Source organism: Botrytis fragariae (genome assembly GCF_013461495.1).
Source record: "Botrytis fragariae strain BVB16 chromosome Unknown tig00000012, whole genome shotgun sequence".
In the NCBI taxonomy this organism is placed as follows: domain Eukaryota; kingdom Fungi; phylum Ascomycota; class Leotiomycetes; order Helotiales; family Sclerotiniaceae; genus Botrytis; species Botrytis fragariae.
The window spans coordinates 1,109,703-1,122,149 of record NW_023500989.1 but is presented as its reverse complement, the minus strand read 5'-3'; the positions used below and the strand labels follow the sequence as shown (position 1 = coordinate 1,122,149).

At 42.7% G+C, this 12,447-nt stretch overlaps 6 protein-coding genes across 6 annotated transcripts; 2 read left to right on the top strand and 4 right to left on the bottom strand.

The window, feature by feature from the left end:
* Window positions 1-1,023: 1,023 nt before the first annotated feature.
* Bfra_002575 (uncharacterized protein) lies at window positions 1,024-1,599 on the bottom strand (the record flags this gene model as incomplete). Its single annotated transcript, XM_037332991.1, has 1 exon — window positions 1,024-1,599. The coding sequence occupies one exon, from the start codon at window positions 1,597-1,599 to the stop codon at window positions 1,024-1,026; it is 576 nt and encodes a 191-aa protein (XP_037195119.1).
* Window positions 1,600-6,833: 5,234 nt separating this feature from the next.
* Window positions 6,834-7,354, top strand: Bfra_002574 (uncharacterized protein; the record flags this gene model as incomplete). The annotated part of the gene is made up of 2 exons (XM_037332990.1): window positions 6,834-6,877; window positions 7,081-7,354. 2 exons carry the CDS (start codon window positions 6,834-6,836, stop codon window positions 7,352-7,354), a joined length of 318 nt encoding a protein of 105 aa, XP_037195118.1.
* A 188-nt stretch (window positions 7,355-7,542) lies between these two features.
* Window positions 7,543-8,493, bottom strand: Bfra_002573 (putative 40s ribosomal protein s15 protein). Its single transcript, XM_037332989.1, has 4 exons — window positions 8,423-8,493; window positions 8,237-8,313; window positions 7,862-8,158; window positions 7,543-7,784 (listed from the first exon to the last, which is right to left on the bottom strand). The coding sequence occupies exons 1-4, from the start codon at window positions 8,438-8,440 to the stop codon at window positions 7,715-7,717; spliced, it is 462 nt and encodes a 153-aa protein (XP_037195117.1). The 5' UTR covers window positions 8,441-8,493; the 3' UTR covers window positions 7,543-7,714.
* Window positions 8,494-8,943: 450 nt separating this feature from the next.
* Bfra_002572 (putative 60s acidic ribosomal protein p2 protein) lies at window positions 8,944-9,721 on the bottom strand. The gene is made up of 4 exons (XM_037332988.1): window positions 9,652-9,721; window positions 9,394-9,560; window positions 9,209-9,338; window positions 8,944-9,156 (listed from the first exon to the last, which is right to left on the bottom strand). Exons 2-4 carry the CDS (start codon window positions 9,550-9,552, stop codon window positions 9,110-9,112), a joined length of 336 nt encoding a protein of 111 aa, XP_037195116.1. The 5' UTR covers window positions 9,553-9,560; window positions 9,652-9,721; the 3' UTR covers window positions 8,944-9,109.
* A 418-nt stretch (window positions 9,722-10,139) lies between these two features.
* Bfra_002571 (putative spt2 chromatin protein) lies at window positions 10,140-11,213 on the top strand (the record flags this gene model as incomplete). Its single annotated transcript, XM_037332987.1, has 2 exons — window positions 10,140-10,145; window positions 10,206-11,213. The coding sequence occupies 2 exons, from the start codon at window positions 10,140-10,142 to the stop codon at window positions 11,211-11,213; spliced, it is 1,014 nt and encodes a 337-aa protein (XP_037195115.1).
* A 659-nt stretch (window positions 11,214-11,872) lies between these two features.
* Bfra_002570 (uncharacterized protein) lies at window positions 11,873-12,422 on the bottom strand. The gene is made up of 2 exons (XM_037332986.1): window positions 12,351-12,422; window positions 11,873-12,289 (listed from the first exon to the last, which is right to left on the bottom strand). The coding sequence occupies exons 1-2, from the start codon at window positions 12,405-12,407 to the stop codon at window positions 11,939-11,941; spliced, it is 408 nt and encodes a 135-aa protein (XP_037195114.1). The 5' UTR covers window positions 12,408-12,422; the 3' UTR covers window positions 11,873-11,938.
* Between the last annotated feature and the right edge of the window lie 25 nt (window positions 12,423-12,447).

Here is a 12,447-nt window from a genome sequence, read left to right as displayed (position 1 = left end):
TGATTGTTGTTGTTGTTGTTGTTGTTGTTGTTGTTGTTGTTGTTTTTTGTTTTTTGTTTTTTGGTTTTTGGTTTTTTAGGAAAAAGTGAGTAGTTATCGTACTGTTCTGGACTATCTTCCTTGATAAATGTTTATGTAATGGCATGAAAATTAAGAATTGAAACTCTAACGACCCGTGTAAGTTTTTTATACTTAAATTTTCTTCAGCCCAAACTTGCAGTAATTCTACAGATGTCTAATTCTATTCTATTCTAGAACTCATTTCAAGACTGTTGTGAAATTCCTACTCTAACCTCACTCCTCTCAAATTTCTCGATTTCTCCCGAGCCATATAATCATCACTGAACAGATTATGTTTCTCGCCTCTTAACAAGGCAATCAATGTTGTTTAAGAAATTAGGCTGCGAAGTTGAACACTTGATTTCATTTTCAATGTGTTTTTAACTATATTTCGAATCGAGGTCCTGATCAATATGCGTTAACACAATTAAGTTTTCGCTTCCAGCAATTATATTAGTTACAGACATGAGTAAATATATCCTGATCTTGGAGATCTGTGGGCTCAGCATCAGAAACGGAACAATAAGACGGCGCAATCGTGGGCATGCATATAGTGATGCGACTTGATATCTGTTCTTAACGAGAAGGACGTATTATATCATCAAACTGAGTACAGTGAAAGAAAAGAGGCTTATGATTGATGTCATGGCTCTATGACAATCGTACGAAAGAAGAGAATTGAGTGGAGTAAGATGGACTAATGGTCTTGACAACAAAAACAGATACCGATAAAGCATTAGAAAAGTTCATCAACACTAACACTCTAATCATACGAGTTGTAGTGTGCATAGATAGAAAGGCGAGTACGAAGATCTACCTGATCTTCGTACTGATAAATTGGAAACATATGTGGTTAATGATATTTTGTTTTTATATTTTTCTATTTAGGTTTTTTTGGCTTTCGATAAACAATTTATATTTCAAACCCAAAATCCAAAACGCCAAAACCAGAGTCGTACGGAGCTACTCCACAACAATAGGCTCATCCTCAGAGGCGCCACAAAGCAAAAGAGCTTCTCTTCGTCGGGAATGTTTAAGATCGGCCGAGGGAGGAGAAGTAGGACTTCGATCGGGAGATGCGTGATGAGGGGGAGGAGTAAGACTTCGCTCGGGAGATGCGCGAGAATGGAGAGAAGGAGGGTTGCGCTGTCTACTCACAGGGCCAGAATGCGAACGATCGGATCGCACACACAGAATACCATGGTCTCGCCATTTACAGTTCCCACAGCTGTTATCGAAATGACCTTCCACACGACGACAATCCGGAAAAGGCCTCAAACCATGACGACGACACTCCCCACAAGAATCTTCAACAAGAATCCCACGACTCTGAATTAATAACCCATTTATATACGGAGCCTGCATAGATTCGACTTCGGCAGTCGTAATAGAGTTTCGGACAAATAAAACAGGGTTCCCCGGCATAGCCAAAAGTGCGAGTTGGAGAGCATTGTGACAATAGGGTGCGAGTTGTTGTCCGCCGATAGGAAGAACGGAATTTCGATTCGGCTGAGCCTGCACGCATGCAGCATTATCCATTTGAAGGGCCCTGATTGTGCGAATTATTATTAGCACATTACGTACAATGCTGTACTAGCAGTCGTTGTGGGGTAAATTTGGGTGCAATTAACTTATCTCTCGGCAGGAGTGGGACACACATTTCGGATGTTCGGATAAATTTGGCTTTCTAGCGTTTCAAAGACGTCAGCTTGCACACAAAGCTAGACATGCATATATTCAGACGGATACTCGACTTACGATATTTGGGGCAGTTTGTCTTGATGATTTTACTTAGGTGGATTGATTGATTTAGGGCTTGCTTTACGATACTTTTTGGATGGATTGTGGGTACCAGGATTTGCCTAAGCGATAAGGTGGCTATTAGTCACGTGTTATAATGTCACGCTGCATATGATCTAGGTAGACAGAATGAAATACAACTACACTTGTTTTATATTTTGTGTATCTACATCTTACGATGTCTGTTCAACGAAGTTAAATACAATTACTAATTTATCTGTAATCCTTGAATTACATTAGAAATAATCAATTGTCTTTCTTACCTGCTTTAAATAAAAATGGGAAGAGATTAATCAGGTACAATAACATTTCGTTTAACAGTATGTACAGGTTTGTTCCACTAATCATGTATTATTCTCGTCAGCCAATCAATCACCTGAAAGTTCAGCATTCAAATCAGCCTGAGCCTGTGCCATTATCTCCATCATTGCGCGTTTGCTCGATTACAGAATGAATTTGGTTCCCCCACGACAAGCCTGGAAATCCCACATAAGGGATCTCACATTGCCCTTATTAGTACTTCCTTCCCAAATTTCGCTGCCCGACTCAGCCTGCTCAAAATTAATGATCATCAGCCGATTCTCATCTCAAAAATGTTGTGCAGTTTGGGATCTCTGTAAATTACTCCGTACTCAGTTATTGCTTTACAAGCTTCCTTCAATCTTGCCTCGTGGATGCAGTCTTCATTCTCGGGCCGCGCAGTCGAGTTGTAAAGTTTACCACCATGTATCACTGATCGTATCAAGGTCCGGTGTATAACACGACATTTGTAATGAATCAGAGGAGGGTGGAGATGGTAGTGAGGATGAAAATGGGGTTGTTAAGGAAATTGAAGGACCAGATAAATATAGAGAGGAATGTGCGCTGATAGTGTTTTAGTTATTCATTGTATTGACGATGATATTAATGGGTAGAAATATAGGAGAGAAAAATAGAAGCTAACTACTTGAAAAATTAAAAGAGAACGAGCCTCGTACACGCAAACGTGTAGACAGAGTGTAGAAAGACACTTGAATTAATCAATTAATATTGAATACACGAAAGAACATTGATAATTCAGCATGTCATCTTTGTAAAACGGGAGAATTAATTATTAAGGTAACGTTAACTAAACGGTGTTTGAGGTAACACTATACTACTATCAAATAAATGATGGTGATTTGCATCCTGTTTGCAGCGTCTTGCTCCAGCCGTTTTACATGGCCATTCCACTTGCTTGACCACTTATTCTCTGGCTAGCAGAAAATTAATAAGCTTTAGCCTCTTGATGCTTTATCGACACCAGATACACAGGATCTGCCATTTCCAGAATGGCCTGTGTAACAATGGTACCCCGCTTTCAATGTGTTTTCTTTTGCTGCGTAGTTAGCAGCGAAGCTCGTCTCAAATGTTTGCCCCATCTCTCCCGCCCGTTGAAACTCGATACGAAGCGATGCATCTTCTGAAGCAACCCGATAGAAATGAATTTGTTCTGACCAAGTACCTCGGCGATGACTAGATTTCACCTTACGCTATACTCTCCCATACTTTGAAGGACGGCGACAGAGATCATCTTGGATGGGTTGAGAAAGGGCACAGGAGAGAGCAAGACAGAGTATGAGAAGATTCAACTTTGCGGAAAACAAGCCAAACGCAACGGCTTGCAACACTTTTGGGTGAATACATACTATATTGACAAATCAGACCATATCGAACTACAGAGAGCAAACAATTCTATATTTCGCTACTATCAGAATACAGCAAAGTGCTACATCTATTTACCAGGTGTGTCAAAAATTCACTGGAAAGCAAACAATGAACTCTCTGAGTCGACTTGAAACCCAGATTTTCGAAAATACGCATAGTTTACTTAGAATTGGATACTTCAAGAGCTGCTTACTCTAACTTTAATCAAATACTTTTCCCGGGAATAGAAGAAGCTCGATAATAAATGATCACTAACGGAACAGATCCATAACTTCACAGGCATCCCGGAGTCGGCGCTACAAAACACACCTTTGTCTCAATTTAGCGACAAAAAACGATTTTGGTAAATTTTTACAGCACCACCAAACAAAGATCGAAGAAATAGAGCACATTCACTATTTATTAGGGTTTTCCAAATCAAAATAAATTTCGTCATAAAGAAGAATCTGCAAACGCATACAAACAGTTTGAGAAGAAGATTGACAAGCTGAATCAATGCCTCTGAGACTTGCGCTTGATCGATCCCCGTGATGACAAGAAGCGCATCGAAGAAACCAAAGGTAACCTGCTAGATGGTTATTAGTATCGTTGGATCCGTGAAGATTCGGAGTTCCAGTGCTAGCATAACAGTGAATGAGGGCCAACTTTTATGGATCAAAGATGATCCTGGGAAAGGCAAGACCATGTTCCCGTGCGGTATTTTAAACGAGGTAAAAAGATTAATGGCCGCGATACACCTGCTGTCGTATTTCTTCTGTCAGGCTACAAAATCTCGCATTGATAGAGCCACAGTTGTGCTACGAGGTTTACAATACATTCTTGTTGTCCAACAGCTTTCGTTTGTTTCCCACATTCAGAAGAAATACAAGCACGCGGGCAAGCCCCTTCTCGAGGGTGCGAATGCCTGCGTGGCTCTAGCTGAAATATTTATAAAAAAAATCTTGCAAGGTCCAAGCTTAAACAACACTTGCTTGTCTGTTGGCACAATGGATGAATGCATAGTAGACTTGCCAAAGCTGGTAGACTTCATTGTCCAGAAGTCGTCTGTATCTTCCCGTGTCAAATAGATCATCTCAAGCCGCAACCGGCCGGACATCGAAGCGCAGTGCGAGGAGGCAGGTCATAAAGGAATCCTATGTCTCGAACTCAATGTACAGTCCATATCTGCGGTCGTCAGCGTGCTTATCCAGCATAAAGTGCGTCAGCTGGCGGTGCATAAAAAGTACGATGACAAGATACGAGATATTGCGTGCACACCAGGCACGGGGCGATCCCTAATCAACTCGGTGACAAATACTAGAGCTCTTCCACTAGATCTTTTAATGAATATATTAAGAGAATAACTGGACTTGTAAAATCTCAAAGTACTAAGATAACTCTACTTCGAAAACAGTTTACTAATATTGTTTTAATCAAAATATCAATATTGTCGCGGATCGGACCCAATTGCAATTCAATCGCTCACGTGCGCGTCCGCGCACATGTACGATCATGTGTACATAGCTAGTATAAATGAGCGCTCTACAAGCGCTCCACTTCCTATTTTGTAGTTGTAAATTCTAAGAATGAACTGTACCCTGCTTTCGCAGTTTTTCTAAGGCAAAGTGTCACACAAGCGATTCCAGCAAAACATCTAATTGAAGAATTAGAAAAGAATACCGAAAAAGAAGAGTTAGAGAATAGCTCAAGCGATTTAGGGTTGGAATTGTATGAATTTATAGCTTATAGAATATTATTGCATAGAGAAAATTGAATTTTGTGATTCGGTTCTATAAATTTCTTTTTTATAAAGAAAAAAAAAAAGAAGATATATAGTATGTTAAGAGACCTATGAAGTTGGTGGAAAAGCCTTAGTATTGTGCGCGAAAAGACGTGCTTGTACCTAGTATTCATAGGTCTTCTTGGTATAGTTTAGAAAAAGACAATCTGTTCCTACTACTCAATTGTCCCCCTTACGTGTTACGTGAGAGCTGTCTAGAGCCTCTTTTCCCTCTCCTCCGCCGGAGGTACCACGTCTACAGTGACTTTTCTACGGCATATGCGAAGGCTTACTCTATGAACCTACCACCTCCTACTATTTTACAGTATTATAAAGTTATGTACAGAAAGTTACGATATAGGTATGCGACTCCGTAAGATCACATGCGGGCTAATCCCGATATATTATAATGTGATATGCGGTACAATTCTCTTATTTGGATATTTCGAACAGAGTACAAGTTTTTAATAGAAAAATACACTATACATAAGTTTTGGCTGATGAGTCTTTTTTGGACAAAGCTTGTTTAGGTGTAATCAGTAACGTCTTCACTCAGTTGATGACGAGAGCGCCACAGCACTACATCTGTCGACTATACACTGTCTGCTGATCATACATTCGCTGAGTGGGCGAGTATGATAAAGCAATAGAAAAATAGCCAACGAGAGTCTGTCGGAACGCTAAACACTCGCACCCACTTATTAACAGCCTCAGGGGCACCTGTATACATACTATCTCATATAGCATAAACAAAAAGACAATGCCCAATGATCATTATACAAACACAGCTCGCATAAGCAACTTCCAACAGGTCTGGTGGGTCATCTAACAAGAGTGAGAGCCTAATTTTCCGAGACTGCTGAGCAAGTATTCTTTCAATTGAGAACAAAAGTTGAACGCCGAATCATCCTCTATGTAATCATGTACAGACCATCGTCAGTTGGTTTGGACAAAAGAACACAACCCAACCAGAAAGAAGATAGCCACTAGCGGCTGCTAAGTAATGTCACAGCCCATGAACGTAAGAACTGAATGTAGGAAGAGTAACCGACGGAAACCTACAATAGATTTCAAGAATTCAATGCTTTTCCTGAAATTGTAAACTAGATCGTTATTGATTAAAAGTGTCAAGATATAGATTGATTTCCCAGGTAAGTCAGAAATGTAGGGAATTTCGGAAATCCTCGGGACGTTCGCCCAAGCATATCATTGGCTGACGCCACAACGAGCACCATAACGTTGCATAGGCGAAGAATTCGAAGGCTCAAGCAATGAATATTCTGCTCTAAGTAGCACAGATCCTGTAGATTGTAGTTTAGACTGCATGAGATCAATAGATCTAGAACATCTGCATCAAATATCGGTTTTGAGGCTTGCCAGACATGTTGTCTTTTCTCAATAGAGTGGAATATGGGTGCATTATGCTCCGAGACTATCACCCCCGGACGCAATTAACAAGTTCAATTCCTTCGTCTTTCCCGATCCAAATTCAAAGGCTTTAATTGTGACTTGCATTAGCTACAGGAAAATGGCTCCCGTAAATATTAGAAGGCAAGACGAGGCCCGAGCAAGGTATGCTACCTGATTACTGGTATTCTTTTAATTATTGTGCTGAGATGGCAGTTTTAACAGTCTTCACGTGGGCCTGAACATAGTTCAAGGGACTATTCCTCGAGAGCCACTACCGAACCTCATATATCTTCTGGCGGTATGGTGGTCGAATCTGCGACGTCATCTTAAGACTAACCTTCGGTCACGAATATCTCCATTTCCAGCGAGCGTGCATATCCTTCCTCATACCATAGTGCTCATCGGTTGATTCGTCAATGCTCTCAAAATAGACAGCATGATCTCCAAAAGATCGGTGCGCAATTTGGAACGTCTTTGGACGTTTCCCGCCAGACACTTTCAGCGGATCTTCCACCATTTCCAGACCTCACAAGCTATTGTTCATATCACTCTCAGCTACTGAGATCTGATTTGCAAGGCGAGGGTACTTCTGCATTATCACAAGGAAAGGATGCAGCCACCTACCAACCAGATGATTAATGCCCTGTGACGAAAGAGGGTTGTTGGTGTAGACATAGTTTGTGAAATGTCAGCAATGGCTACTGGAAGAATATCATGAGGTTGTAGGAGAGCCTCCATAGAAAAAATGGAAACTGCCCAAGGTCGGGCAAGATGAAAGAGAATTTCACATGTTTCACATCAAGGCAATGAAGAAAATTGTTGTTTTTGACGTAATTCATATTTGCCCACTGCTCGCTATTTATTATAGCTGTGTTCCGACCGTAGTGAAGAAGCAGCAGGCTGGTATCTCAGGCTTATGTGCCATAATATCCCATGCAAGTATGTGAACCATCCATCCTTGATAACCGATATGATACAGCGTAAATGTATCCGAGTAATTTACTTAAGAGGAATGAAACGGGAAGAGTGGGTAGCACCGATACCGGGTCTTCCGTGCTTAACTGGGCGGCTGTTTTGGAGTTAGTATGTGCTTCCAGTGCGAAAAACCTCAAGCTTTTGCACAGAATATAGTAGGGATTAACTTACTAAGAGATAGAGAATTCGGCCAAGTAGTGACCAACCATCTCAGGCTTGATTTCGACTTGGTTGAACTCCTTTCCGGAGTAGATACCGATAACGCTGCCAATCATCTCTGGGACAACGATCATGTCTCTCAAGTGAGTCTTGACCAAATCAGGCTTCTCGTTTGGCTGAGCCTCTTGCTTGGCCTTGCGGAGCTTCTTGATGAGACCCATAGGCTTGCGCTTCAAACCACGGTTGAACCTACGGCGAGCACGGGCGTGGACGACATCGCGGAGTTGGTCGGAGGAAAGGTCGAGGAGTCTATTCGAAGAATATAGGGTTAGCTACTATGAGATCCCCTTTGATATTCATGTTGTGGATTTATTAAGGTAGGCATACTGGTCGAGGTCGATTCCACGGTAGGAAAACTTGCGGAATGCTCTCTTTGCCTTGATCTCGGCAGCCTTTTGGGCATCCTATTAAATTGGAAAAATTGGTTAGTCTTCCATTTCATTCCAAATTGCCTCTATAATTTCTGAAGAATTTGGCTTCAGAAATCTCGAACAAAAACAATCAATTGCTCACATATTCTTCGTCGGCCATCTGTGCGGTTGGGTTCTTTCAAAGGTTGTCGAAAGGATGGAGTTGTCGTAAAAGAGTTGTTCGACGCCAACTGAGTCCAAGTGCCACAAAGTTTGCAAATTTTGGTCTCGCTTAGATTTCAGCGCTAAAATAGGGCAAATGTCCCAGATGACCTCTCAGCCTCGTCCTTTTCCCATGCAAATATCGATACCGTATCAAATCATGGATGACAAGGGTGTTTGGAAGGGTGTCAGATAGTAGATAATAAGATTACGAGTGGCCTTGATTGGCCTCTGAATTTATGTAGAGGATATCATGGGGTTCTGAACGGCTTCCAGGTAACCTTGATTTCACAAGTGAAGAAAGGCTTTCTAGTAGTACTTGTTGGCAAGCAATTGACTACAGATATGCTCAACGAGATTATTTGCATTTACACATCACATCAAATCACAACATATCACACCATTTAAGTATTTATCCTGCCAAGATGCTGCTCATGATTGAAGAATCACGTCTTTATTGCTCTATTTTGCATGAATATATGCTTATCATGGGAATCTTCGCGAGATAAAATCCATCCCATATGGCGTGCAAACAATGGGCGAAGCCCGCACGAGTTCTCCCAGAAATCTCGAAATGATGTTCCGGTAGGTCGAGAGCGTCGAGTCCGTGGGGAAGTCAATTGACTGCTTAATCGAAAAGACCGAAACCCATATCCTCGTCGGACTCTTCCTTCTCTATTTATTGGGTTAGTAGGCTTTTTATTGATGAGAATATAGCAAAACATACCCTCAGCCTTCTCCTCAACCTTCTCCTCAGCAGCGGCACCACTGGAAGCGGCAGCTCCACCAGCAGCTGGGGCAGCACCGGCACCACCAGATGGGACGGATGCCAACTTGGAGGAACCCTCAGCGATCAACTAGATTTTACGTCAGTTATTTGTACATGTGCGCGTTTTCCTCGATTGTGCTAACCTCGTTGATGTCCTTTCCGTCAAGCTCCTTGATGAGAGTATCGAGACGCTCTTGGTCGATCTCAATTCCAACGGACTCGAGAACGGTGGTGATGTCCTTAGCGGAAGGGGAAGCCTTTCCACCGATGGTGAGGAGGAGGTATGCAGCGAGATACTTCATTTTGAATGCTATGCGCAAATCTTGTCAGTTAACAATTTCAAAGATGATCTTGGTGCGCAAAACAATACTGCGAAGTATTCATTGTGAGGAGGATCTTACATTTATTTGTTTCGTTAAAGAACAGGTATATCAATCGATTTAACCGCAAGAGACGGAGACTGAAATTTCAAGTTCTGAGAGTTTTGAAGTTTGTGAAAGATTCGATTGTGGATCTCAGATTCGATTAAAATCAAAAAGTTTCTTGTGTGGGAGAATGGCGTGGCGCTAAGCTACTCCTGTCAAGTCAGACACGTGATAACGAAATGGACTTAAATCCTTGCGAATGTCTGCCCGTTTGCTTTTCACATTGCCTCAACAACAACTCAAAGGAATAACACAGATACAACAATTTCATCTGAAGGCGCAGTTAATAGTTATCCGGCGCTTTTAAATTTTATTCCTGCTGCTAGCACCATACATGTCAATTTTCATGTGCTGATGCACTACAAGAAGTCGGAAATCCACGCGATCTGCGTTTGAGTTGTTCATCCATCATCTTCTGATTCATTCTTTCAAATTTTCGGTGTATCACAAGCACATCATTCAAGATGCCGGTACGTCTGCTTTGCGCATTTGTTCACACTCTAGATAATCATTATACTGACTTGATCAAGATCGGTGATCTTCTCGCCCAGATTTCGGGGGGCCCAAGTCCAGATTCAACGATGACGATGCCGACCGCCACTCTCCCGCCAAAGCGAAAAGCAAACGATGATTTGAGGAAGCCGGTTGACAAACTTCAAAGGCCAAATACTGCTACTATATCGAGACCAATCACCCAAGCGCATCGTCCTACAGCTGTTGATACGAGTATGGGCAGGATGAAGATCGACACGAAACAACAAAGACCAACTCCGAGCTCGGCTAATACCGCCAACACCACATTCAAAAACGGCCAGCCAACACCACCTCCATCGTCCACTGAATCAGCAAAACCTCCCAAGAAAGGTTCATATGCGGAGATTTTGGCACGGGGAAAAGCTGCACAGGCTTCTTTGGGCCAGGTTGGAAAGATTCAACACAAACGCATCGAGAAAGCACCATCCAAGCGAGAGTCGGATAAACTAAGGACCCAAAAGGGGAAGACCATTCAAAAGGGACTAGAACCAAATTCCAAATTTCAAAGATCTGGACAGGTTCCCGCTCGTAATGGACAGAGTGGCACGAATGGTACGAAGTCTGTTGGAGCCAAGGCTCCGCCACCAGCTGTTGAAAAGAAAGTCAAAAAAGCTGCAACAGCAACGACTGGATACACCGGGACTGCTCGCCCAAGACCAGGAGGTGGTGGTCCAACTGCTAATAAGACAAGTGCACCTTCATATTCCGCTCGTAGTGGCAATGACCGATATAAAAATGGTAGAAAGAACCTCGATCGCTACTATGCTACTGATGAAGATGAGGACGAAGATGACATGGAGGATGAAGTTGAGGAGGATGACTATGCATCCGATGTATCTTCTGATATGGAAGCAGCCACGTTCGAAGTCGATGAAGAAGAAGAAAAGGCTGCTGCTATTGCCAGGAAGGAGGATGCTGAAGCTCTTGCCGAAGAGAACAAACTCAAGAAGGAGAAAGCTGAAAAGCGAGCACGACTTGCAGCTATGGCCAAGTCCAGAAGATGATGAATCGGTTAGGGGTATTGGCTATGGTTCTTGGGGATTTCTACGGGTGGGAACTTTTTCAGGAATGCTATGGATGGATGCATTGTTTGAGTTTAGCGATTTGGAGTTTTGGAATGGGAAGACGAGATATACAGGCATTGCAGGCGTAACATACTTGGAAGCTGCTTTGCTGCTTTTCCACTTCGGTGGTAGTCCTACTTTCTATGCTTTGCAGCGCATTATGGTTATTAGAGGATCGTATTATAATGAAGGGCACCAATAGCGTGTACATGATTGTTTACTCTAATTCGTCAAAATTCATGATTACCTTTGGTCGATCGAGCTTGAAATATGTGATAGCATTCAAATATCAAGATATCAAGTTTTCACTGCCAACTCAACCTATCTTTCCACTTAGCCATGCATACATGCAAAGGTGGGTCATCAAATAGAGTGTCAGTCATTAACACCCATACTTCAATATCTTATTACTATCTCTTTTACATGTTATCCACATTGTTTTTTTACCTAAATATGTACTCGTCCCAACGTTGACGTTCGACGCAGAGCTCCCGGTCTGTACCCTTCGACTTCTGAGGATGTCAAGGCCCAATACCAAGCACAAAGAAAGTCCACAATTCTCAATCACAAGATACACATATTCATTGTGATACAAAGACTCGACTCATAAACACAAACTAAATTGGTATCACAATCCTCCTCCATCTCTCTCAAAACTTTGTCACTTAAAATCCACCATGTCCTCCCCGTCCACCACCACCATGACCACCTCTCTCGCCTCCAAATCCCCCTCCGCCATGATGTTCACCACCTGGCCCGCCAAATCCACCTCCTTGATGTCCGCCTGGTCCACCGAATCCGCCGCCGTGGTGTTCACTACTTGGTCCTCCTCCGTGTCCTCCCTGTTGACCACCTGGTCCGCCAAAACCGCCTTGTTGGCCGCTGTATCCGCCTTGGGGTCCTCCGTATCCTCCCTGTTGACCACCTGGTCCGCCAAAACCGCCTTGTTGGCCGCCGTATCCGCCTTGGGGTCCTCCGTTACCGCCCATGTGGTGTTGCTGAGGGGGAGCTTGGTTCTATTCGTATATTAGCATTTGCACATAAAGAGTACTCTTGGGGAATAGAAGGGTGACAAACATGCTCGTTCTCGTGCTTTCCCTCGACCTTGTGCATGACTTTGCTGATGAGACCCATTGTGGTTTATGTTCGTATATATATAATTGAGAGATGTGTG

Coding starts and splice junctions, on each gene's coding strand:
- Bfra_002573 (XM_037332989.1), bottom strand. Junction 8,159..8,236: donor CGTGGAATCGACCTCGACCA/GTATGCCTACCT, acceptor TTCTTCGAATAG/ACTCCTCGACCTTTCCTCCG. Junction 7,785..7,861: donor GCCGAATTCTCTATCTCTTA/GTAAGTTAATCC, acceptor ACTCCAAAACAG/CCGCCCAGTTAAGCACGGAA.
- Bfra_002572 (XM_037332988.1), bottom strand. CDS start 9,552: ATGAAGTATCTCGCTGCATACCTCCTCCTCACCATCGGTGGAAAGGCT. Junction 9,339..9,393: donor ACGGAAAGGACATCAACGAG/GTTAGCACAATC, acceptor CGTAAAATCTAG/TTGATCGCTGAGGGTTCCTC. Junction 9,157..9,208: donor GGTTGAGGAGAAGGCTGAGG/GTATGTTTTGCT, acceptor CCCAATAAATAG/AGAAGGAAGAGTCCGACGAG.
- Bfra_002570 (XM_037332986.1), bottom strand. CDS start 12,407: ATGGGTCTCATCAGCAAAGTCATGCACAAGGTCGAGGGAAAGCACGAG. Junction 12,290..12,350: donor GAAAGCACGAGAACGAGCAT/GTTTGTCACCCT, acceptor ATATACGAATAG/AACCAAGCTCCCCCTCAGCA.